This window comes from Triturus cristatus, chromosome 9 (genome assembly GCF_964204655.1).
Source record: "Triturus cristatus chromosome 9, aTriCri1.1, whole genome shotgun sequence".
Classification (NCBI taxonomy): domain Eukaryota; kingdom Metazoa; phylum Chordata; class Amphibia; order Caudata; family Salamandridae; genus Triturus; species Triturus cristatus.
In genome coordinates, this window is record NC_140592.1 from 1214299917 (window position 1) to 1214326045 (window position 26129).

At 49.4% G+C, this 26129-nt stretch overlaps 2 protein-coding genes across 17 annotated transcripts in view; both read right to left on the minus strand.

Moving 5' to 3' along the window:
- The window catches only part of RBM25 (RNA binding motif protein 25), a 341694-nt gene that overhangs the window by 105881 nt on the left and 209684 nt on the right, over positions 1-26129 (minus strand). The window lies entirely within an intron of this gene.
- LOC146799649 (uncharacterized) overlaps positions 4381-26129 on the minus strand; it is a 175574-nt gene continuing 153825 nt past the window's right edge. The window contains exon 2 of the mRNA XM_085627271.1: positions 4381-6312. Coding sequence (XP_085483397.1) covers positions 4612-5634 — 1023 coding nt within the window. The 5' untranslated portion in view covers positions 5635-6312 and the 3' untranslated portion in view covers positions 4381-4611. The remainder of the gene's footprint in view (positions 6313-26129) is intronic.

A 26129-nucleotide genomic window follows, 5' to 3' on the forward strand; every position in this document is an offset into this window, starting at 1 on the left:
CTCCATCTCGGAGATGCTTTCGACGTCAACCGCAGGTCTTTGACGGAGCTTGCGTCGACGCTGGCTTGTCTTTCTGCGTCGAACGCCCCGTTTCGTGGGCTATCTTTGATGAACTCTGCCTTTCGGCGTCTTTCAGCACCAGGGAGTCCTTTTCGCAGGATCCGCTCGGCCTTTTGTCCATGGATCCACCCTTGGTCGTCGAAAATTTCGGCGCCGGTGCTCCTTTTAAGGACTGAGGTTTTCGAGGCCCTTTCGGGGGTTTTGAACTCGACGATTCTCTTACCTAGTCAGGCGTTTTCTTGTCGGTCTCTACGACCGTGAAGCTTTCAGGTCCCTCGACGATGTTGTCCTCATCGTCGGTGGAGAGGCCCAGATCGTAAAGCGACGGGGCCTTACCCTTGCCTTCCATGCTGAAGTTGGCTCTTCTCTGGCGTTCTCTCACCTGGAGCGTCTTCGGCGCGAAAGCTGAACAGGCGTTGCAGTCCTTGCTCGGGTGGTCAAACGGTAGGCAAAGGTTGCAGACCGGATGCTGGTCCTTCTGCGCGAACTTGTGGTGGCAGTTAGGGCAGAATTTGAATGGTGTCTTGTCCATTGCACTCAGAGCCTCCGAGTGCGCATTTTCCAAGGGCATCGAAGAAAATTCGTGAAAACTCTTCCTTCATCGCGTCCCGGATGCAAGTTATTCCTCTGTGTGATCAGTAGTTCTTTCCTCGACGAAACTCGCATTTTCTCCTTCCTTCGATTGAAATCCTGGAGCTTCTCGATGACGATCCAGACCCAACGGCGGAAAAAAGATTCTGAAGATGGCGCCCCAAAGGTGGGACTTCCGCAGGAAGCACGACGACGTCACGAGAGGTGCACCAAATGGAGGGACGTCGACGCCCACCTGGCCAACAAAAAAAAAACAAAAAACAAAAAAAAAAAACAAAGGAAAGACTACGAATCTGGACCCAACCACCAGATCGCGGAATAATGCACAGCATAGTGAAGAAACGCGTTACTTACCTGTAACAGCAGTTATCCAGTATTGGTGTCTTTCATAGATTCACATGCCAGAATCATTCCCCGTCGTCGAGACGGGAGCCTCCGGTACATAGAAAAGTAATGTCCTATAGACCTACATAGAAAAAATAGGCCTAAGGGCCTCCCCTTAGTAGCCTATCCTTGTCCTTATGTAAAAAGGACCAAACTCTTAAAGCCAGCCAATCAGCTATCACCTCCCTCTAGAACCTTCCTGACAGGAGCCTCAGTCCCTCAGATTTTCGTACGCACCAAGCTAGGTAGGCGTAATACAGTTAGAGAGAGACGCGAGTCCTTCCAGGGGAGGCGGGAGGGTTGCATGTGAATCTATGAAAGACACCAATACTGGATAACTGCTGTTACAGGTAACGCGTTTCTTATCCAGTATTAGGGGTGTCTTTCATAGATTCACATGCCTGAATCAGAGTAGTCAGCAATACATTATGCACATTTCCGATGTAATCATGCCATATAGTCATTTTAGATAATACACATATACAATGCGACTTTGAAACATTGGCATACATCAATATATCATAGCAGCAAGAGATGTGCATACCAGGATGCCTGGATGTTGAAAGGCTCACCTCACTGGAATAGATGGCGAAGCACCGCCTGGCCCACTGCTGCATCCTTCATAAGTTCTGCATCCAGGCAGTAGTGTCTGGAGAAGGTGTGCGGTGACTTCCACGTCACCGCTCTACATATGTCCAAAATCGGCACTCCAGCGAACAGCGCTGCTGATGTGGACATCGCTCTGGTGGAATGCGCTTCGACCTTAGCTCTCAAAGGCCGCCCGGCCCCGTCATGGCAGAATGCTATCGCTGAGGAGATCCACCTTGAGATGCTCTGTTTCGTTAGAGGCATACCCATCCTTGGCTTACTGTAGGCCACAAATAGCTGTGATGACTTCCTGAAGCTCTTTGTTTTGTCTATGTAAAACTTTAGACACCTTTTGAGGTCCAAGGAGTGTAGCGTCCTTTCTGCTGCGGTGGTAGGGTTTGCAAAGAAGGAACGTAGAACCATCGGTTCATTAAGGTGAAAGTCTGAAGGCACTTTCGGTATGAACTTGGGATTTGTCCTCAGCACCACCCTGTCTTGTTTGAACTGCATGAAGGGTTCCTGAATGGATAGAGCCTGTAGCTCGCTGACTCTCCTGGCAGATGTTAGAGCGAGCAGCAGAGCCGTTTTCCATGAGATGTACTTGATGGATGCTCGATGAATGGGCTCAAAAGGGTGCTTCATGAGTTGGTTAAGGACTAAATTGAGGTGCCATGTCGGTGGGACCCCTCTAGGTCTTGGGAAGGATCTATATAGTCCCTTTAGGAACTGCTTGATAAGCCTATTGGACCAGAGAGACGGTCCTTTGTAGGTCCTGGTGAATCGTGAAATGGCCGCCAGATGCACCTTTATGGATGCGTGCGCCAATCCTGACTGTGCCAAGAGTAGTAGATCTGGCAATATCTGTTCGGGTGTGATATGGAGTGCTCTCAGGCCTTTCTCTTAACACCATGTGCAGAATCGTTTCCATTTTAGAGAGTACGTCTTGTTGGTACTGTCCGCTCTTGCTTTTGCCAGCACGTCCCTGCAATGCCTGCGGGATGTTTAGATGACAGAACTCTGTGCTCAGGAGCCAGGCCGATAACCTGAGCAATCGCAGGTTCGGGTATTGCACCTGCCCGTTGGACATTGTCAGCAGGTTCGGGTGCTGCTTCAGACGAATCGGTGTCCTGATGGAGAGGCGATGAAGATCCGAGAACCAGTGCTGCCTCGGCCAGAACGGGGCAATTAGGATCAGGGTACAGGGCTCCGCCTTCATCTTCCTGAGAACCCTGGAAATCATTGGAAACGGTGGGAAAGCGTACGCAAATACGCTGAACCAACCTATGGAAAAAGCATTTCCGAGTGACCTTGGTTGGTGACGCCAGCTTGCGTAGTTTGGGCATTTGGCGTTCTCCTTGGTGGCAAACAGGTCGATTCCTGGGACTCCCCATTCTGAGAATATGTGATCCAGCGTACTCTTGTCGAGCTCCCATTCGTGGGAGAGGGATTTCTGTCTGCTTAGGGCGTCCGCAATGGTTTTGTCCTTGCCCGGGACATAGTCCACCCTGAGCGTGATCCCATGGAGTACAAGCCAATTCCAGACCTTTTGCGATTCGCGTGATAAGAGTGAGCGAATGCGTTCCTCCCCGTTTGTTTAGATAGTGCATCGTCGTGGTGTTGTCCGTTCTGACGAGCACCTGGGAGTTCTGGATGCGTGGTAAAAAGGCTTGTAGCGCCAGATACACAGCCCTCAGTTCCAGAAGATTGATATGGAGTTGCTTCTCCTGATTTGTCCATTTGCCGCTTACTTGGAGGTCCTGTAGGACGGCTCCCCAGCCTTCCAGGGATGCATCGGTGGTGATCACCAGAGGTGCTGCTGGAAGTAGGAATGGCAGTCCTATAGACAAATTCTTGTGATCTCTCCACCATTCTAGGCTCTTGGATATTTGCGGTGTTATCTTCACAACGTCTTCGAAAGAACCTGTACTCTGTGTCCATTGGTTCGAGAGGGCTTCTTGCAATGGACGCATCCTGAGTCTGCAGTGAGGGATGAGGAGTATACAAGAAGACATCATTCCTAGGAGTGATTTGTAGGTTCGAACTCTTAGGGACTTCTTTGATGCCACAGCCGTGGCCAGAGATATTATTTTGTTTTCCCTTTCCTTTGAAGGAAATGCCCTTGCGCATTCCGTGTTCAAGGTCGCCCCGAGGAAGGTGATGTTTCTTATTGGGGACATGCAGGATTTCTCGTGATTGAGAGTCAATCCTAGTTGTTGAAAAAGATTGGTGCAGGCGTTGGAGGATTCGGTCGCGCCTGCAGCTGAAGGTGCCTTTACCAGCCAGTCGTCGAGGTAGGGGAAGACTTGGTGACCCATTTGACGCAGGAAAGCTGCCACAGGTGAAAGGCACTTGGTGAAAATCCGCGGTGCGGATTTGAGGCCAAACGGTAGGACTTTGAATTGGTAGTGCTGTCCGGACACCTCGAATCTCAGGAATTTTCTGTGCCCCTTGAGTATCGGGATGTGGTAGTAGGCATCCTGGAGATCCAAAGAGGTCATAAAATCTCCTTTTTCTAGAATGCCTAGTATTTCTTGGATCGTCACCATCCTGAACGACTGACTCTTCAGTTAAGAGTTGAGTGCCCTGAGGTCTAGTATGGGCCTCCACTTTTTCTCCTTCTTGCGTATAAGAAAGAAGCGGGAATAGAATCCTTTCCCTCTTTGAGACGATGGAACTCGCTCGATCGCTCCTTTCTTCAACATCGCAGATATTTCTTGGAGCAGCAGTCGTAGAGGTTTGTGCGGAAGCCTGCGGGGAGGGGTTGAAGGTGGGATGGTGGTGAACTCCAGGGAATGGCCGAATCTTATTAATTGGAGTACCCACCGATCTGTGGTGATGAGATGCCAATTTTCTAGGAAATGGGTCAATTTTCCTCCAATCTTTAATGAGGGATATAGTTGCTGGACTGGCTGGAGTAATTGGTCACTGGCGTCCGCCAGTGCCCCTCTTCTGGTTTTTGCCCCTGAAGTTTGATCTCCCATAAGAAGTCTAACGACCTTGTTGCTGCTTCTGCTGGTACTGGGATTTATTCTGGTAGGAATAAGAGGACCTATTTTGATAGGATCCCCTGTAGGAGGACTGGCCCCTGGATTTGTTGCCTCGAAAGGACGGATTCCTTGCCTGCAAAGTACCAAGTGCTCTAGCAGTATCAGTGTCTTTCTTGATCGCTTGGAGCGCCTCGTCAATCTTGTCCCCGAAAAGGTGTTGGCCGTCGAAGGGCATGTCCAGCACCTTCGTCTGCACCTCTTGCCTGAATGATGTTGCCTTAAGCCATCCCTGACGGCGCAGGACGGCTGCCCCAGCTAGTTGTCGAAAGCCCGTCATGGCTACATCTATGGCACAATCAATGATCTCAGCTGCCGAGGTTTGACCCTCCGTAAGCAGTGCCTTGACCTCCTCCTGAACGGTGTCTGGCAGTTCCGCTATATATGGGGCTATATCTTCCCAAAGCTGGCGGTTATAACGCCCTAACAGGGCTTTGGAGTTGGCCACCTTGATGGTCATGGCCGATGTCGTAGTAAACCTTTTACCGATTGTGTCCAACTTCCTGCCTTCCCTGTCCGGTGGGGCTGACCGAGGAGAGGAAGGGTTGCGAGAATTCTTTTGGGCCGCCTGGGTTACGACCGAATCCGGTTTCGGGTGCCCATTAAGGCAAGCTGGCGCTGTGGTTGGAGCCTTGTATTTTTTATCCAGGCGTGGAACAACCGCAGGTACAGAGGCCGGCGTCAGCATCAGTTTCTTTCCCTGGTCCCAGAGAAATTCTATTATTGGGATCGACTTCGTTGTCTTCTTTGTTTGCTCCTTTAAGTCATGTAAGAAGCACTCTGTCTCAGTCGATTCCATCACCATATGAAATCGCTTTGCTGCTCTTTCCACTATTTTATGGAAACCGCCAATGTCCACCGGCGGTGAATCTGCTTGGCGCGGCTGGGGTGAAGCTGGGGAAGATGCCACATACTCTTCCTCCTCATCGTGATCCGTGTGGTCTTCTTGGACTTCCCCCTCTTCCATTTCTTCAGCCTCCTCATCTGATGATTCTATCACTCGAGGTGGCACTTTCTCATGGCGGACCTAAGTAGTTGGCCGTGTCGGTTTTGGGGCTGCCGCTGGTGTATTTGTAGTAGGCGTCGGGCCCCCTGTCTCCTTTGCCGGTGATTCCGGGAAACGCTGTTTGTAGTCCTGGATAAGGTATTTAAGGTCATTTACAATTGAAACAGGAAGGCATACCATCGGGGTGACCTCCGTGCGAACCTGAGCTCGGAAGAGTGTTCCTGGTGGCTCATCTCCTCCTGTTCTTCGTCCGTGCTCTGACATTTCACGTGAAGGTCTGAAGGGGAAGTAGCCTGATCCAGGAGTTCTTCTTCAGATTCCTCACTCTGGAGAATCTCCGTAGGCAAATGAGTTTGCACCTTACTTGGAGACGTTGTTTCTGGTGTAATCTGCTTCTTGGTCAGTTTGCCAGACACAGAACCTTTTGCAGGATCCCCTGCCGTCGTCATTGGTGTTGTCGACGGTGGTAGGGTCATAGACGACGTTTCTATCAGCTTGGATTTCTTCCATGGCTCGGTAATGACCAATGTCGACGACGATTCCTCCGTCGACTGTACCCTCGTCGACGGCATGACCTTCGTCGACGGTGCCCCCGTAAACGATATTTTCTTCGTCGACGATGCGCTAGTCGACGATGCGCTCGTCGTCGTCTTCGTCGTCGACGTCTTCGTCACCAACCCTCCCGTCGACGGGGGGCTCTTCATCGATGAGGTCGTCGTCGACGGGGCAATCTTAGTCGTCGACGAGCTTTTGGACGTCGACGACGGCTTCAGCAGTATTATAGATGGAATAGGTTTACCAGCTGACGACGATGGAGTGGTCGTCGTCGACGAGAAGACCGACGACGCTGTCGTCGTTGACACAGTCGTCGTCGCTGTGGAGACAAACTGGCGCCACAACTCTTTTTTGCGCTGAGGAGGATGTCACAAGTTTGCTGGACGACTGGGTAGGCATCTTAAAAGCCTGAGAATCCTTTTCAGACACTGAAGATTTTGTCGATCTTGCCTCTGAAGACTTCTTTTGTGCCTTCATAGGAGGAGTGTCTGAGGGGCCAGAGGACGCCACTCTTGGCCTCTTCAGGGAGACTTCAGAGGTCCTTGAAAAGCTTCCCTCTGAGGATTCCACATTATCCCTCTCCTTAAGCCTGTCCAGCCAGATGAGCAGGCGACCCTCTCTGTCCCTCAAGGTCTTGTGAGGGAAAGACCTACATATCTTAGTCTTTAGGTATGTGGTCAGGATAAAGGCAATATAGGCAGAGGTCATGCTTGTCATCCACATGTAGCCTTTTCTTCCCACATGAAGAGCAGGCCCTGAAAAGGGCTTTCTTCTGGGATTCAGACATGCCAGAATTTTGAAGAAATAAATCACTTACTGCAGTGATAAGTGGCTTGAAGGAATCCTGTTCAAGATTTTGAAGAAAGAACTCACTTTAAGAGTGAACAAGTTGGTTTTGAAGAGATCCTGAGGAGAACTCAGGCTGGAGACTCCCTAGCACAACATGCGGTAGAAAATGAGGGACTGAGGCTCTTGTCAGGAAGGTTCTAGAGGGAGGTGATAGCTGATTGGCTGGCTCTAAGAGTTTGGTCCTTTTTACATAAGGACAAGGATAGGCTACTAAGGGGAGGCCCTTAGGCCTATTTTTCTCTATGTATGTCTATAGGACATTACTTTTCTATGTACCGGAGGCTCCCGTCTCGACGACGGGGAATGATTCAGGCATGTGAATCTATGAAAGACACCCCTAATACTGGATAATCCAGAAAGATTCACGCTGCAAAAATTCAAGTTGCAGGTATAGTATGTTCTTGTTACTTTTGTAATCCAGTACTGGGTGCCTAGATTCACTACTGGGACCTTTATCCAAAACAGGTAAGTATTTACGTTTTCACAATTTATACGATTTTTAAATAATATTATAAGTTTGCAGAAATTGACACGTAGAAGAAATTTCACAGAAAAACAGTCAATGGTTTCCTATGGAAGAAAATTAGGTTACTGGCAAGTACAGAGTCAGTGCTGGGCACCAAGATCCAGCACTGGGAGCTCACCTAATAGCAGGTGAGTATTTTCATTACTCGGCTGATTTTGGGTGAATATTTTAGGGTTTTGAAAAGTCCACACTTAGAAGAAATTTCAGGAAAAACTAGTCAATGTTACCCTATGGAGACAATTGAGTTATCGGCTTTAAGGTAAGTACTCGACTGGCAGAGTTAAGGTTCTGGGCATTGACTCAGGGGTCTCCCAGGGTCAGGTAGGTACAGTTGTTACACCCTCAGCGACACAGGGGCAGCCGGGTACAGACAGAGTTAGGCCCAATGTTATCCTATGGGAGGCAGGGGGGCCTTGGTTGGTGGCTGCTGACTAGCAGGCCACGCGGCTGTGGGAGCTGGGCTCCTGGTCACTTGCTCAGGGCAAATGGGGAAGTAAATAGGTGTAGAGCATGGGTACTCACAAACTTTCTCTCGGGGGCCAAATTTACAGTGTGGTTTCTGGCTGAGGGCCTCACCGGTGGGGCAGGGCCAGTGGGGGAGGGGGCGGGGCTAGAGCAAAAAAAAAAACTATGACCATGAGGTTGAACACAGGCCACTGCAGCGGACGCCTTCATCCATTGAGCCACCAGACCCGGTATGCACACATATCTATCTATCTATCTATCTATCTATCTATCTATCTATCTATCTATCTATCTATCTATCTATCTATCTATCTATCTATCTATCTATCTATCTATCTATCTATCTATCTATCTATCTATCTATCTATCTATCTATCTATCTATCTATCTATCTATCTATCTATCTATCTATCTATCTCTCACTCTGTCTCTCACTCTGTCTCTCACTCTGTCTCTCACTCTGTCTCTCACTCTGTCTCTCACTCTGTCTCTCACTCTGTCTCTCACTCTGTCTCTCACTCTGTCTCTCACTCTGTCTCTCACTCTGTCTCTCACTCTGTCTCTCACTCTGTCTCTCACTCTGTCTCTCACTCTGTCTCTCACTCTGTCTCCCGCCCTCTCTATCTATCTATCTCTCACTGTCTCCCGCCCTCTCTATCTATCTATCTATCTATCTATCTATCTATCTATCTATCTATCTATCTATCTATCTCTCTCACTCTGTCTCCCGCCCTATCTATCTATCTATCTATCTCTCTCACTCTGTCTCCCGCCCTATCTATCTATCTATCTCACTCTGTCTCCCGCCCTATCTATCTATCTATCTATCTATCTATCTATCTATCTCTCACTCTGTCTCCCGCCCTCTCTATCTATCTATCTATCTATCTATCTATCTATCTATCTCTCACTCTGTCTCCCGCCCTATCTATCTATCTATCTATCTATCTATCTCTCACTCTGCCTCCCGCCCTCTCTATCTATCTATCTATCTATCTATCTATCTATCTATCTCTCACTCTGCCTCCCGCCCTCTCTATCTATCTATCTATCTATCTCTCACTCTGTCTCCCGCCCTCTCTCTATTGCTCTCTTTCCCTCTGTCTCCCTCACTCTGTCTCCGTTCTCCCTCTGTCTCCCTCCCTCTCCCTCCCTCTCCTTCCCTCCCTCCCTCTCCCTCCCTCTCCCTCCCTCCCTCCCTCCCTCTGTCCCCTCTCTCTCTCCCTGTCTTCCCTCTCTCTCTCCCTGTCTTCCCTCTCTCTCTCTCCCTGTCTTCCCCCCTCTCCCTGTCTTCCCCCTCTCCCTGTCTTCCCCCTCTCCCTGTCTTCCCCCTCTCCCTGTCTTCCCCCTCTCCCTGTCTTCCCCCTCTCCCTGTCTTCCTCCTCTCCCTGTCTTCCTCCTCTCCCTGTCTTCCTCCTCTCCCTGTCTTCCTCCTCTCCCTGTCTTCCTCCTCTCCCTGTCTTCCTCCTCTCCCTGTCTTCCTCCTCTCCCTGTCTTCCTCCTCTCCCTGTCTTCCTCCTCTCCCTGTCTTCCTCCTCTCCCTCTCTCTCCCTCCCTCTTTCTCCCACTGTCACCTCACCCCCTGCTCTCACTCCCTGCTGCCCTCCATCACCTCACCCTGCTGTCCCCTGTCACCTCACCCCGTGCTGAGACTGCTTCCAGGGAACGCACACGGCCGCCTCACCCAAGTACTTCACAGGTCTTTTAAAGACCATTCACTTGTTAATGAGACTTTGTTGTATTTCACCTCTTCTTAGCGCCCCTGCATCTCCACTCATTCAGAGGGGAGATGCAGGGGCGCTAAGAAGAGGTGAAATACAACAAAGACTCATTAACAAGTGAATGCCCTTTAAAAGAATCGCCCGGCCTCACAGCTCCGTGCTGCTGTAACCGGCGGTGTTCGCTGACAAGCACAGGGCACAGGCACTGTGTGCAAGGTCCGCGGGCCGCCAGGGAAGGCTTGCCGGGCCGCTGACGGCCCGCGGGCCGTACTATGAGGACCCGTGGTGTAGAGGTTACACTGCCAGGGCCACTCGGGCGGCTGGGTGTAGGGTGCTCTTGAGCCTTCGGGCGCTCATTTGATTTCAATGGGAAAGTTCCGGTTTAGACAAAGACTGCAAGCTCGGGACGAAGATTCTTAAAGTGCCATCACCATTTCGATAGGTAATTTGGGTAGTTGGAGGATAGGTAGGTACCCCGGAGTTGGGCAGAGGGCGCCGCGGGGAATGGGTGCAGGGGTGCCTTTTGGTGTCGGGAAATCTTACCCTCTGTTGATCGCGGTTGGGGAGGCACCTGGTTCTGAGGCTGCAGGCGTCTTCAGGAGCGTCAAGGAAAGTCCTTGGATGCCGGACTCTGGGTCAGTGTCGCCGTGAGGTCGTCCTCGTGGTCTTTGTTCACTCCGGCACAGGCCAGGCTTGGCGGGTGCAGAGTGTGAAGGGTTCGCGGTTCCGGGCTGATGCCAGGGATTAGAAGCAGATTTTGAGTAGAGCCTCTACTCATGGGAGTCCCAGGGGCTTCGAGCCAAAAGGTAGCCAGGTCCTCCGGGGTTTGAGACGTTGCTGGCCACAAGATGCCGGGTTGTAGCAGGAGCAGGTTCGAGGGTCGACAGGCCGGTAGGGCTGGGGCCAAAGCAGTTGGTGTCTTCCTCTTCTTAACAGCTGCAGGTCAGGTCTTCTTTCTTCTTGCTTTTCTCTGTATTTCAGAATCTGGTGAAGGAAGGTTCAGGGTGCCCCTAAATACTAGATTTAGGGGCGTTACAGGTAGGTGAAGGGCAGGGACCAATGGGTCCCTGTCCTGGGGTGGGTACACCCCCATCCTGCCTTTCTCCTGTGGGAGGGAGGCAGTAGCCTAGTCCCGATTGGGCAGGGCTTCCCATCTTCAAGATGGCGAGAGCCCGGAGATGTGCTTCACCTCGCCTCCCCCACCTGAGGGGTAGGGTTGGAAGGCTGGCACATCCCCTGTCCTTATTTGGGGTTTTCGGCCAAGCTTCCTGCCAGAGTGGGGGGTTGCAGTGGCCTGGGGAAGCTCACAGAGGCGGCCTGCCTTTGAAGCTTCCCCCTGCCCATCCTGGGGGGAGGAGATCTAGCACCTCGCCCAGGATGTGCATTGTTGCATGCCCAGGAGAGCAGGGGCTCTCTTACCCAGGGGTCAAGCGACAGGTCTGCTTGACTCTGACCAGACGTGGATTGTAGGTTAGGTTTCAGGGGGCATCTCTAAGATGCCCTCTGTCGTGCATTGTACATTAAAATCCCACACTGGCATCAGTGCGGGTATAATGTGCTGAGAAGTTTGATACCAAACTTCAGTCTTCAGTGTTGCCATTATGGTGCTGTGGAGCTTGTGTTTGACGAACTCTCAGCACCATGTACTTTTGAATGGCAGCACTGCACTTACAGTGGCCAGGAATGGACCTGGGTACTGTAGGGGCACAGGGATCCTGCTCCTGTGCCCACACCACTGGCTGAATTATGCCAGGGCAGTGTAGGTGGTGGGCATGGCACACAGGGATGTGTGCCATGTCGACTGTTTTGCCTTGTACCCAGACACTCAGCCTGCAAGGGCAGGGTGTGTGTGTGTGTTAAGGTACAGGGCCTCTAAGGGTGGCACAAAGAGTGCTGCAGCCCTTAGAGGCCTTCCCTGGTCACAAGGCCCTGGGACCTAGGGTACCATTTACCAGGGGCTCACATGTGGCAAGGGTTTGCCAATTTGGGTTTTAGGTTTTTAGGGAAGGAACATAGGCCCTGGGCACCTGATTGGCAGGAGTCCAGGGCACACTCAGCCAAAGTACATTCAGCAATTCAGCAAAATGTGGGGGCATACCATGCAAGAAAGATGGCACTTGCTCACACACTGTGCATGGGGGAAGGGGAGAAATATGAAGCAGCATATGGCTGAAAACTTGGTTTAGAACCCACATGCACAGTGCTACAAACCGCAGCAGAGGCAATTAACTGAACTCAAGGAAACCTTCTCAGTGTGGTTAAGTAGTGCTTTATGCAGACTCAGCCAAATTTAGACTGGAGATATGTTTCCGGGAAAGGGAAGGAAGCTTTGCCATAACATTATTTGCTTTGCAGACAAACACACAAAACAATGCAAGTGGCTTGTAGCCTTAATAAAAGCCACAATCTCCATGGTTAACTGAAAAATTACTAGTTAACAGGATACAATGCCAGCTGAGAAGACAAGAACTTGTAGATAGGAGAGTAATTAAAGTTAATTCCTATACATATGTCAACTGAATTCATTACACAACTGTCTAAAATAAGGTATATTTGATAGAGATAGTTATACTGGTTTGACACTAGTACATTTTTACAGGCAGTCTGGTACAAACGTGGCAGATTGCGGAGCGTGACTAGGACACTTCTACTGCCAAAATGTATCAACACCCATTTTATATGATTGAAAGGATACATTTTATGTGTTATTATGCTGCTCACTACTTGTTTTGCGCCTAGCCCTTATTTGAATATTGCACGTTGTTCTGTAAGTAACGACTACAGGAATGATTTCCAATAGCATTTGTTCTTTTTAATATGAACGGAGTTAAGCGACGTTTTATAAAAATGTATTTTGATATATTATATTGTTCTTAAGTATACTTTGATGGTACTTGGCTACCGAATTAAGTATTTTCTACTACTACTGGTTTGCTCTGAGTATTAGTGTTTGTCAGTTGTGAAGTCATCCTCTTGCTATGCCAACAACGTTATCCCATGATCCACAAGGAATCCTTGTGCCCATTACTCCTCCCCAAAGCGGAGGATGGCCCCGCCCAGCTCAGGCTCGGTGAAAAATAAAATCAAATTATCAAAATATCTTTTTTACATGCTTGCCTCTGCTGATTTCAGCAGTGGGCGACGCTTCTCCACCATAACAGAGGATTCACCCCCGATTTAGTGCCCTAAAAAGAAGTACCCTGTGTACTGAGTCCAGGGGGTCCCCAATTGGCTTACAGAGGCTAAAGTAGCTAATACGAATGTTCTTTTGTGGCAGCGAGCAGTTCAGCTCAGAGGGAAGTGCTAAGCATTTGTTGTATTCAGATGCAGTATTTACATGCAATAATAACACTCAAAGAATAAATCTGTGTCCCAAATGGAAAATAAGACTTTTATATAGGGATGTCTGCCAATGTCAACTCCTCACTATTCTCTGTACCAAGACACGCAGGCTGCAATGGGCTTGGTGAGGGGTCCCTTAGGGTAGCAACATTTGTGCTGCACCCCTTAGGGTCCTCTTTAGACCCAATGCCCTAAGCACCAGGGGTACTCTAAGGGTTGCAGCACTCATTGTGCCACCCTTAGAGGCCTTGTACCCTCACACACACACACACACACACACTGCCCTTGCAGGTTGAGTGCCTGGGTACAAGACAAAACAAAGTCGACATGGCAAACATCCCTGTGTGCCATGCCCACCACCTACACTGCCCTGCCATACATCAGCCACCCCTCTAGCTGGGTGCTCAGATCCATTCCTGGGCACCGTAAGTGCAGTGCTGCCATTTAAGAGTACATGGTGCTGAGAGCTCGTCAAACACGAACTCCACAGCACCATAATGGCAACACTGAAGAAGATTGGTATCAAACTTCTCAGCACATTAAACCCACACTGATGCCAGGGTAGGATTTAATGTACCAAGCACCACAGAGGGCATCTTAGAGATGCCCCCTGAAACCTAAAATACAATCCACGTCTGGTCTGAGAGGCTCCCACACAGCAGACCTGTTGCTGGACCCCTGGGTAGGAGAGCCCCCGCTCTCCTGGGCCGGCAACAATGCACATCCTGGGCGAGGTTCTAGGTCTCCTCCCCCAGGATGGACAGGGGGAAGCTTCAAAGGCATGTCGCCTCTGTGAGCTTCCCCAGGCCACTTGCAACCCCCACTCTGGCGGGAAGACTGGCCGGAAACCCCAAATAAGGACAGGCGATGTGCCAGCCTGCCAACCCCACCCCTTCTTGAAGATGGGAGGCCCTTCCCAATCAGGACTAGGCTACTGCCACCTCCCACAGGAGAGTGGCAGAATAGGGGGTGTACCCACCCCAGGACAGGGACCCATTGGTCCCTGCACTTTACCTACCTGTAACGCCCCTAAATGAATATGCTACTTACCAGTATGCATCTGTTCTTGGCATGTAGGGCTGCTGACATTCATATCTGTGCATAGATCGCCGCCTAGTGTTGGGTCCGGATGATTGCACATTGTTGTCCTGGAAGAGTCTTCGAAGTATCACGAGATAGGTGGCTCCTCCCCTGGACTACAGTGCGCATGGGCATCCTCTCCATCCTTAGATTGTTTTTCGCCATTGTGGCATTGATGGAGTAGATCCAGTAAGTGAGGACCATGCTATACAGTAATTCTGAGAGCTGCAGCTGCTACAGGCGCCGGAGAGGAGGGTGGGCGATATGAATGTCAGCAGCCCTACATGCCAAGAACAGATGCATACTGGTAAGTAGCATATTCAGTTCGAGGCATTTGGGCTGCTGAATTCATATCTGTGCATAGAATACACAGCAGTACCTCCTATTAGCGGCGGCTACCCGTGCCAGCTGCAGCAGTCTGAAAAAGAGTTTTGAGAACAGCCTGTCCTACAGCTGCTTGCTGTCTTGAGTGTACATCTACGCAGTAGTGTTTGGTAAATGTATGTATAGTGGACCATGTGGCTGCTCTACAAATTTCGTGTAAAGGGATGTTTCCTAGGAAAGCCATGGATGCCCCTAACTTTCTTGTTGAGTGGGCTCGTGGGGGAATCGTTAATGTGCGTTTAGCTTTGTGATAGCAAATCTGAATGCATTTAATGATCCATCTGGCTATTCCTGCTTTGGAAATTGCGTTGCCTTTGTGTTGTGGAGAGAAGGCAACGAAGAGTTGTTTAGTTTTTCTAAAATTCTTTGTCCTGTCAATATAGTACATGAGAGCTCGCTTTACATCTAGTGTATGGAGCATTCTTTCCGCGACATTTTGCGGATTTTGGAAGAAAACGGGCAGTTCGATAGTTTGATTAATTTGGAACTGTGATATGACTTTGGGCATGAACTTGGGGTTGGTGCGTAGGACAACCCTGTGTGCGTGGACCTGAATGAATGGCTCCTGAATGGTTAGTGCCTGGAGTTCACTAACTCTCCTTAAGGAAGTGATGGCAACCAGGAAAGCTACTTTCCAGGTGAGGAATTGAATCTCACATGAATGGAGAGGTTCAAAGGGCGGACCCATCAGTCTGGTGAGGACCAAGTTGAGGTTCCACACCGGTGCTGGTGGGTGTCTTGGGGGAATTACTCGTTTAAGACCTTCCAAGAAGGCTTTGATGGCAGGCACTCTGAATAAAGAGAGGTGCTGCCTGTTTTGGAGATAGGCTGCTATTGCTGTTAAATGGATACGTATTGAGGTGTATGCCAGATTGCATCTGTATAGGTGTAAGAGATAGCAGATTATGTTCTGAATGGATGCGTGTAGCGGGTTAATGTGATTGTTGTTGCAGTAAATGACAAACCTCTTCCATTTAGCTGCATAGCAAGCTCTGGTAGTGGGTCGCCTGGCTTCCTTAATGATTTCCATACAGTCAGGTGGCAGGTTTAGGTAGCCAAACTCTAAGACTTCAGGAGCCAGATTGCCAGGTTCAGCTGTTGCGTATCTGGGTGCTGAATTTCGCCATGGTTCTGCGTCAAAAGTGCGGGTTTGATCCGCAGCCTTTGATGCGGCACCACGGAAAGTTCCAGAAAGGTGGTGTACCATGGCTGACGTGCCCACGTTGGAGCAACTAGGATGAGTGTCAGTGAGCGCGGTCGCAGTTTGCGTGCCACCAGCAGTATTAATGGCGCTGGGGGAAAAGCTTACGCAAATCTGCCGGACCAGTTCATCCATATCGCATTGCCCTGCGACTGTGGATGTGGGAACCTGGCGGCAAAGCTTTGGCATTTTGCGTTTTCGTTTGTGGCGAATAGGTCTATCTCTGGATGACCCCACTGCTGGAAGTACGGTTGGAGTACTGATGGGTGTAGCTCCCACTCGTGCATCTGGTGGCTGTGTCTGCTGAGCAGATCCGCCATCTGGTTGTCCTTGCCGGGGAGGTGTTCCGCCATGAGGAATATGTTCCTTTGAATGGCCCACTTCCACATGCTCTGAGCCAGATGAGACAACTGTCGAGAGTGTGTTCCTCCCTGCTTCTGTATGTAGTACATGGCAGTCATGTTGTCCGTCCGGATCAACACGACTTTGTTGCACAGGTGTACTTTGAATGCCTTCATGGCTAGGAAGATTGCCATCAGTTCCAGAAGGTTGATGTGCATCTTCTTTTGTTATGTTGTCCATAGTCCCTGCACTGTGTAATTGAGTACATGAGCTCCCCATCCCTGGAGAGACGCATCCGCTGTCAGTGTGATTTGTGGAACAGGCTCTTGGAATGGTCGGCCCTTGCAAAGGTTTTGTGGATTCCACCAATGCAGAGAGTTGTATGCCCGACCGCTCACCAACACTAGGTCTTTTAATTGCCCGTGAGCCTGATTCCATTGACGTGCTAAGCACTCCTGAAGCGGGCGCATATGTAGTCTCGCGTGTGGGACTATGACAATGCAGGAGGCCATCATGCCTATCAACTGCATGAACACTCGCGCCGGAAGGGAGTGTTGAGGTTTGAATTTTGAGATCAGCAGTTGCATGCTGTTGATTCTCACTAAAGTTGGCTGAGCTGTGGCAGCCCGAGTATTGATTGTCGCGCCCAAGTACTGTTGTACGTGCGCAGGTTGGAGACTTGATTTTGGGTAATTTAGTGAGAATCCCAGATAGTGAAGAAGGTGAATGGTGTGGGACATGTGGGTGGCGCATTGTTGTGCTGACTTGGCCTGAACTAGCCAGTCGTCCAGATAAGGGAAGACGTGAATGTTTTGTCTTCGCAGGTGCGCGGCCACTGTTGCCAGGCACTTGGTAAAGACCCTGGGTGCTGTTGTTACTCCGAAGGGGAGAACTTTGAACTGATAGTGATTCCCTTGAATCGTGAATCTGAGGTATTTCCTGTGTGATGGGTGTATGGGTATGTGGAAGTATGCATCCTTTAGGTCTAGCGTAGCTAGGAAATCTCCCTGACCGAGGAGTGGGAGAACCTGCTGGAGGGTGAGCATATGGAAATGCTCCGACAGAATATATAGGTTTAGGGGTCGCAGGTCTAGAATAGGTCTGAGCGAGCCGTCCTTTTTGGGGATTAAGAAGTACAGAGAGTACACCCCTGCGCCCTGCTGGTCGATGGGCACTACTTCGATTGCCCCTTTTGCGAGCATAGCGATCACTTCCTGCTGGAGTAAACCTAAGTGTTCGGCTGGCATAGGACGGTGCTTTGGTGGTATGTTGGGTGGAGTGGAAGTTAGTTCTAGACAGTACCTGTGCTGGATGATGTCCCTGACCCACCTGTCCGTGGTGATGTTCTTCCACGCGGACAGGAACAGCTGGAGTCATCCCCCGACAGGTGTTATGTGGTCGGGGGGTAAGGAGAGGGCGTCACTGTTTGTTCTTTGGGGAGGACCTGGTGTTGCCATAGCCGCGTCCCCTGCCCTTGGTGCTGGATCCACGATATCCACCCCTGTTGTTTTTATCATAGGTGCTTTGTGTGCCACCTTTAGTATACTGTTGTTGTGACCCCTGACCCCTTGACGTTCCCCTATTTCCGGTGCGACGAAAGGAGCCACTACGAAATTGTTGCGTTTGTAGAGCCCCCATAGATTTCGCAGTGTCAGTGTCTTTCTTTATTTTTTCTAGGGTAGTGTCAACGTCTGGGCCAAAAAAGAATTCTGTGTTAACTGGTAAGTTCAGGATATTGTTTTGGATCTCGGGTTTGAAGCCTGAGATGCGTAACCAGGCATGGCGTCGCAGCATGACACTTGTGTTTATTGCCCTGGCCGCTGTGTCAGCTGCGTCTAGGGCGCATTTTATGGATGCATTAGTGAGGAGTTGTCCTTCTCTAATGAGGAGTTCCGCTGACTCTTTATACTCCTCTGGTAGATGTTGGAGCAGTGACTCCAGCGTGTCGTAATGTGACCTGTCATAACGTGCCAGGAGTGCCTGTGTATTGGCAATGCGCAGGATATTCGCTGCTTGCGCTGCAATGCGTTTGCCCGATGTTTCAAGTACTTTTGACTCTTTGTCTGGGGGAGGAGCATCACCAGTCGTTTGCGAGTGGGCTCTTTTGCGAGCGTTGGCAGCCACCATAGAGTCTAATGGCAACTGACCCCTAATGTATTTAGGGTCACCGGGTGCAGGCTTATATTTCTTTTCAATCCTGGGGTTTAACACTCGGGCTCTTGTGGTGTCCTTGAAAATGTCTTTGGCAGGTTTTAGAACCCCTTTTAGCATGTGTAGAGTTTTGACAGTCCTTTCTGAAGAAGCGAAAGTGTCAAGCAGGAAGTCTTCCTCAATGGCGTCAATGTAGCTCCACCCCATGATGAGCAGCAGCCCGTTCGATGAGGGCATTAAATGCGGCCGGGTCCTCTGTAGGAGACGTTTTTACGTTGTAGAGTTGCGCATCTTGAGTATGTGGCGCGACACCTTGGTCTGTGGGGTCATCCCACGCCTGATCAGGGTCTTGTAGTGGTTCATCGGGATCTACGTCCCCGGGGTAGATGGTATCCTCCCCGCCATATTCCTGCATTGCGTCCGATTCGGAAGGGGTAGGAGAAAAGGACTGCGGATCTAAGTGGAGGGGTTGGCAGTGTTCTTGTAGCACTGGTTCCCGCTCCGCCGGCAGCTTGCGTTTAAGAGGAATTTTGTATGGCACCTCTTCCCTGACTGGCGTTATTTTGCGCTTGTGGAGCATTAACCTGCCAGTGTCGGCGTCGATAAATTGCAGCCCCGAAGAATCTTGTTCTGTTAGGCCAGAGGTGGTGGACTGTGTGTGGAGGACACGTGTCCGAATTTGAAATAGTTTCGGTGCCGATGTCGGTGGCAGCCCAAATGTAATGTCGGTGGGCTCCGAGTGCACTCTACAGGGTGAGGTAGTGTCGGGACCCGAGATAGAGTGGAGGGCTTCCCGGTCACGGATGCGTTGTAGAGATGCAGAGATCTGATTCACAGCAAACTCAGATGGTGGTTTGGTGGGCACCTTGGTAGTAGACGTCTAGGCCGGCCCCGACTTTTTTGTCGGAGGGGGGGTCACTGGACTGAAGGGATGCATCAACAGTCGACGTAGTCGAGGACTTATTCGGCATCGGTGCTTTAGGCGTAGACATAGCCGGGGCGGCCATCTTGACTGCGGAGGTTACGGCCTTCGGTGTCGGCGCCGAAGGTCTCGGTGCCTTGTGGTGCCCGAGCGCTCGCTTCTTCTGTGTGTCGACCGCATCTGCTGCGGTGAGCTCGGCGCCGAAGTCTCTTTGTACGCGGTCGGAGCCGACGACTTTTCAGCGCCGGGGCAGTGGATTGTGTCGACGCCTTCGATCCGACCACCACCAGTTTCACTTTCGATTTTAAAGGGACTGGAGCGATGGATGTTTTTGGGTTTAATAACCCGGTCGTCTTCGGTAATAGTGGCTCTTGCAGAGTGTTCGAGGCCGGACCGGAAGGTGGGGCCGAGGAACCATGTATTAGATCTTGGGTAAGGCCCGAAGGCGATCCCTCGACCGGAGCCTGATGACGACGTACAGTTTCGGCCTCCGTCTCGACGGGTTGGCTTAGCTCTTCGGGAGAGCTGTCTTCTTCGGCCCCGTAGGCTTTGTCGAAGTCTCCTACCTCGTCGACGGTTTCTTCACGTCGAAAGATCACTTCATCCTCGTCGTCCGATTGGGAAACATGTTCTGAAGCGGGGCTAGAGACTACTTCTTCCACGCTCTCTGCGTCCTCGTCCTCTGTGCTGAATATATTGGTGGGTGCGGGCTCTGCTTGCTGCGCCTCGAGCCTCGCTGCCCGTCGGTTCCGCAGAGTCTTCTTGGATCGGAACCATGCACAGGCCATGCATTTAGATTCGTCGTGATCCGGCGAGAGACATTTATTACAGACTGGGTGGACGTCGATATGAGGGTACTTGGCGTGGCATAACAGACACCTCTTGAACGGAGTCCTCGATTCCATCGTCGATGGAGCTTCGAAGTTTTTGACCAAATCGGTACGAAAGTCGGAAGAGGGTGTGGAGCACTAAAGCTAGTAGTCGACACCGAACGGTAACTGTACCGACGAAAACTATAGGCCTTTTGAACTAAAACTAAGTATTCCTAAGTTGAGCTAAGATAGTTACATCCGAACCCAATGGCAGAAAAAAAACAATCTAAGGATGGAGAGGATGCCCATGCGCACTGTAGTCCAGGGGAGAAGCCACCTATCTCGTGATACTTTGAAGACTCTTCCAGGACAACAATGTGCAATCATCCGGACCCAACACTAGGCAGCGATCTATGCACAGATATGAATTCAGCAGCCCACATGCCTCGAACTCTAGTATTTAGGGGCACCCTGAACCTTCCTTCCCCAGATTCCAGATTCACAACTACAAAGAAGAGCAAGAAGAAAGAAGACCTGCCCTGCAGCTGCTAAGAGGAAGACACCAACTGCTTTGGCCCATCCCTACCGGCCTAACGACCCTCGAACCTGCTCCTGCTACAACACGGCACCTTTTGTGGCCAGCAACCTCACAAACCCCGGAGGACCTTGCTACCTTTTGGCTCTAAGCACCTGGGACTCCCATGAGTAGAGGCTCTACTCAAAACCAGCTTCTAATCCCTGGCATCAGCCTGGAACCGCGAACCCTGCACACACTGCACCTGCCAAGCCTGGCCTGTGCCGGAGTGAACAAAGACCACGAGGACGGCCCCCTGGGGACTGTGACCCCGAGTCCGGCACACAAGGACTTCCCTCGACGCTCCAGACGACGCCTGCAGCCTCAGAACCAGGTAACCCCCTCAACCGCGATCAACAGAGGGTAAGATTTCCCGACACCAAAAGGCACCCCTGCACCCGGCGCCCTGCGGCCACCTGTACCAAACTCCTGGGTACCTACCTATCCTCCAACTACCCAACTTAACTCTCGAAGTGGTGGTGGCACCTGAAAAATCTTCGTCCCCGAGCTTGCAGCCTTTTTCCAAACCGGAGCTTTCCCATTGAAATCAATTGAGCGCCCGAAGGCTCAAAAGCACCATGCACCCAGCCGCCCGAGTGGCCCTGGCAGTGTAACCTCTACACCTATCTACTTGCCCATTTGCCATGAGCAAGTGACCAGGAGCCCAGCTCCCACAGCCGGGTGGCCTGCTAGTCAGCAGTCACCAACCAAGGACCCCCTGCCTCCCATAGGATAACATTAGGCCTAACTCTCTCTGCACCCAGCTGCCCCTGTGCCGCTGAGGGCGTAACTACTGTACCTACCTGACCCTGGGAGACCCCTGAGTCTATGCCCAGAACCTTAACTTTGCCAGTCGAGTACTTACCTTAAAGCCGATAACCACATTTTCTCCATAGGGTATGTTATAATCTTATTGTCATTGTATAGTTGTTATGTTCCAACACCCCTTCCCCAAACCAGTAAGTGGTATGACCCGAGGGAGCTCACCTTAGAATGTTCAGGTGATCTCCAGGCAGTTTGAGAGCGGATGGTCATGAATAAAGACTCTATACTTCTACTGGTGTGTATGAGCTTATTTACAACAGGTAACATAGAAGAAATTTCAGAAGAAACCAGTCAAAGTGTTGAGTATTCAAAACTTAAAATATTCACCAAAAATCAGCCGAGTAACGAAAACGAAAACACTCACCTGCTATTAGGTGAGCTACCAGTGCTGGATCTTGGTGCCCAGCACTGAACCTGAAAAATATTCATAACCGTACTTACCAGTAACCCAGTTTTCTTCCATAGGAAATCATTGATTGTTTTTCTGTGAAATTTCTTCTAAGTGTCGATTTTTACAAACTTTAAATATTCCTTAAAAATCGTATAAAAATTGTAAAAACGTAATTACTTACCTGTTTTGGATAAAGGTCCCGGTACTGAGTCTAGGCACCCAGTACTGGATTACAAAAGTAACAAGAACATACTATACCTGCAACTTGCATTTTCTTCCATAGGGAATCATCAACTGTTTTCTATTAAATTTCTTCTATCAACTTTTAAAATAGCAAATATTACTTAAAAATCCTAGTAGTAACTAAGTCTACTTTTATCACTTGTTTCTAAGAACTGTCCCATGGCTGAATCTAGGATCGAGTCCTGGAATTACAAAAGTAATCCTGAAAGTAATCTATTGCAAATAACCTGAAACTTCCATTGAAATCAATGCATTATTGTGTTTAAACTGTGTTGCCTATTGCAACAACTTGTAAATATCTACAAAAGCCAATTGCATCTTGCAAATGTATTTACCTAAAGCATCTCATTCTGAGAAAGTATATTTTAATACCTGCTGTTGGTTCTAAAATAAAACAAGCATACATTTTTTGATATATAAACCATTGGCCTAGAGTTCAGTTATTGAGTGTGTGAAACCATTTGCTGACTTAGTGTGTACCACAAAATGCTTTACACTGACCTCTGATACTGCCTTACTGCTCGACCAAGCTACCCCTTTAGAGAGTGAGGTTATATCTAACTTTAGCCTCTGCCAAACCTCTGGGGACTGTGGGCTCTGTACACCCTGTACCTATTTGGGAACAGTATATACAGAGCCACTTTCTCACAGAGCCACAACAATTTATAAAATTAGCAAATATCTTTATATAGGTTAGCCAACAAAATAAAATCGTTCAGGTAAGTAAGTTTTTAAATAGGAATTCTTTTCAGTTAAAAAGGTCAACACTACGTGCAGTTTCTGGAGGCTGCAATGTTATCCTATCGGAGGAAAAGTCAATGCGGCATTCAGGTATAGTACAGCGACATACGGGACAAATCAAAATGAGTGGTAGGCAAGATCCAAGGCATTAAAAACAGAACACTACCAGCAGCAGAAGATCAGCCAGGTGCAGATGTGCAAAACAGAGTTGGGTGCCGAATGTTACTCTATGGAGATCAGTCCTCACAAAAAGAGGCTGCAGGTTTGGAATGGGAGGGCCAGTTGAGCTGAACCAACAGGGGAGCTCAGGCCTCACAATGCTGGGGATGTAGCAACACATTTGGTCCTCTTCTCTACAACCCAGGTGTAGAGTTTGATTACTTTTTAAATTGCTTTTTCTACTCCGTGTTATAGGAAGCTGGCTCTGTATATACTATACCAAAATGAGGTATAGTCTGCACAGAGTCCAGTGGAACCCCAAAGGTGGACAGAGGTAAAAGTAGATAGCACCTTACTATTTATTTGTGGTAGTATGGGCGAGCAGCAAGGCTTTATCAGAGGGTAGTGTTGAGCATTTTTTGTACACACTCAATCAGCAAGTTATGTCTCACACACAGACTGAACTCAGAGCAATTTTGTTTCTATAAAAATATTAAGTTATTTTATTTCCAGAACCAAGCCAAGCCTGGCACAGGTAACTGAAATAAATGCTTTGCAAAATCTTATGCAATGTTTTCCAATTGAATGAAAGTTCAAATATAATTGGTTGAAATACAGTTAAGTTAAAATTTCGAAATTACTTTTCAGATGACTTAAGTTACTTTTTCTAGTCATTGTAATATGCCTAGATATCACACTGGCAATCCAGCGATTGCTCAATAATTATACAAGAAAAACAGGAGCAAGCCCGTTAGCCCAGCTGAGACCGGGTATATGTAGTAACAAAAAACAATGTCTCAACAGGGAAAATGAATAAGAGGACCAATCAATACATAATTCAATCAAAGGAAGGGAAAAAATAAGAGAGATCCAAGGATAGAAAAGGAACAGATTTAATAATTAGATACACAAATGGTATATACAATTCAAAATAACCATAACTAACACATATGCACTGACAAAGAAGTGAAAAAGTGAACGGCGCAGTGACAGAAGTGTGGAAGTGACAACACGGTACGGCGAAATGATTTAAATAAATTCAAGGTCAAGGAGAGTTATATACAATGGGTAATTTACATATAATCATGAAGGTCTCACAGGACCCTGTAGTTAGCCGTAAGTAATGCTGTATGGTCGACGACGTTTCAACCTCCTTAAGTTGAGGTCATCATCAGGACTATGGTTATTGCAATATTCTAAATACCTGTGTCCATGGTCATAAACCACTTCAATGTTAATTGCAGGGAATTGTGGAACAAATTAATTATGGTCCGTCACATTTAGAGGGGGATCATCAAATGTCTGTAGGTAACAACAGAGAAATGAAGGCCAATAGGAATGATAAAGTATCCTGGTTGTGTTTAAAAAGCAGCCATCAATAAGGGCATATCGTTAAGTCACGAAAGGGCATCCAGCGGTAAATAATCCGCAATATTTGAAAAATTCAGGATTCTATGGAGTAGGCTCGTCAATTGCCAAACATCGGGATTAGTCCTCAGGACTTATAGTAGGCTCGTCAATTGCCAAACATCGGGATTAGTCCGGGATAGGGCCTCAGCGTCCAAACAAGTAAGACGTGTAATATGCCTAGATATCACACTGGGACATTTCCTAGAGAAAAGTTAAGTAAAATCAGTATTGCACAGTTTAATAAAAAACCTGAAAAACTACAATTCAACTCCATACTTGAAACATTTTTCAAGGCGAAAACAATCAATGTATTCAGAGGGAGAGAAATTAAGTTTGTAGGTTAACCGGTAAGTACTCGGTCTTTGGGGTTGAGTGTCTGGGGGTAGAACAAGGGTTCCCCCAGGGTCAAGGGTGCACTCTCAAAGCACCCTCAGCGGCACTAGGGCAGGCGGGTGCTGAGGCCCAATGTTATCCAATAGGGAATAGGGGGTCTCTAGGTTGGTAGCTGCTCACGAGCAGGCCACAGGGTTGCGGGAGCCAAGCTCCTGGTGTTCGACTCAGGGCAAAGGGAGATCCGGTTGAGCACACAAAGTGCACCCGCAGCGGCGGCTGGGTGTAAGGTGCTGTTATGGCGTTGGGTGCCCTGTTTTCAATGGGGATTTTCGTTTTGTTTTTAGCGGCAGGCTCGGTTCAGGAAGACTTCCGGGAGGAACCAAGGGCAGGTAAGTTGCAGGGCTTGGGGATGTAGGTGCACCTCGGGTTCTCTTCTCCAGGTTGCAGGGCAGCTGGTTGCAGGGGTGTCTTGATCAGATTTGTGCAGAGGCTGCAGGTGACATCTGGGAGACCTGGAGGAGTCAACCTACAGAGGACTGACTCTGGAGCACTGGGGGATCTTGCTAGGACCGATCGGTCACTCAAACTCAGGCCGTAGGCGCAGTGTGCAGTGGTGGTTCCAGGCATCGTATTCTTTGTTCTCAGCAAGCTCGGAGTCTTTCTTGGCTGTTTCTTTTGAGAAGAGCGGCTGTTCACATGAGATCCTGCTATTCACAGGAGATCCGGTCTTTGTTGAAGGCCATGGGTTCTGGAGGTCGCTGGCTGCAGGACAAGGAGACTTCTGGTGCAGGATCTCTGAAAACTGCAGACAGGTCGGTAGGGCTGGGCCTTAGTTCTCTGTAGTCTCCTCTGCTGGACGCAGTCTTTCGTCCTTTGTATGTTGCGGCAATCTGGCGTAAATAATGTATTTAGGGGCGTTTTAGGGGGTCTCTAGGTCTGTAGCCAGTAGGCTACTGACCTTAGGGTGACTACACTCTCGGTTCGCTCACCCCACGTGGGGGAGTGGGCACAATCCCTAATCCTGATTGGAGTTTGCCTGCCATCTGCAAAATGGCAAGCACTGAGTGAGCTTCACCACGCCTCCCCCACCTGAATGGGGTTGGCAGAGGTGGGTACACCTTCTGGGCTGTTCTTAATTTTTCCCGCCCGTCTTCCCACCGAAAAGGAGGGGAGACAGGAAGAGGGCCTGCTCCTGATAACAGAAGAGGCTGGGGGTCGCGTTACAAAGGCGGCAAGGCCTTTGAAGCCCCCCTGCCACAGATGGCTCTTCCTGGCATGGGGGAGGTGTGACCACCTCCGCCCAGGAAAGACTGTTTTCAAACTCAGGAAGCGCAGGTCCCCACCACAGAAACAGGTCTTGTGATGGCAGGCTGGTGTTTACCAGTCAAGGAACTCACCAGAGGCTAGCTGTTTTTCAGGGGGAATCTCCA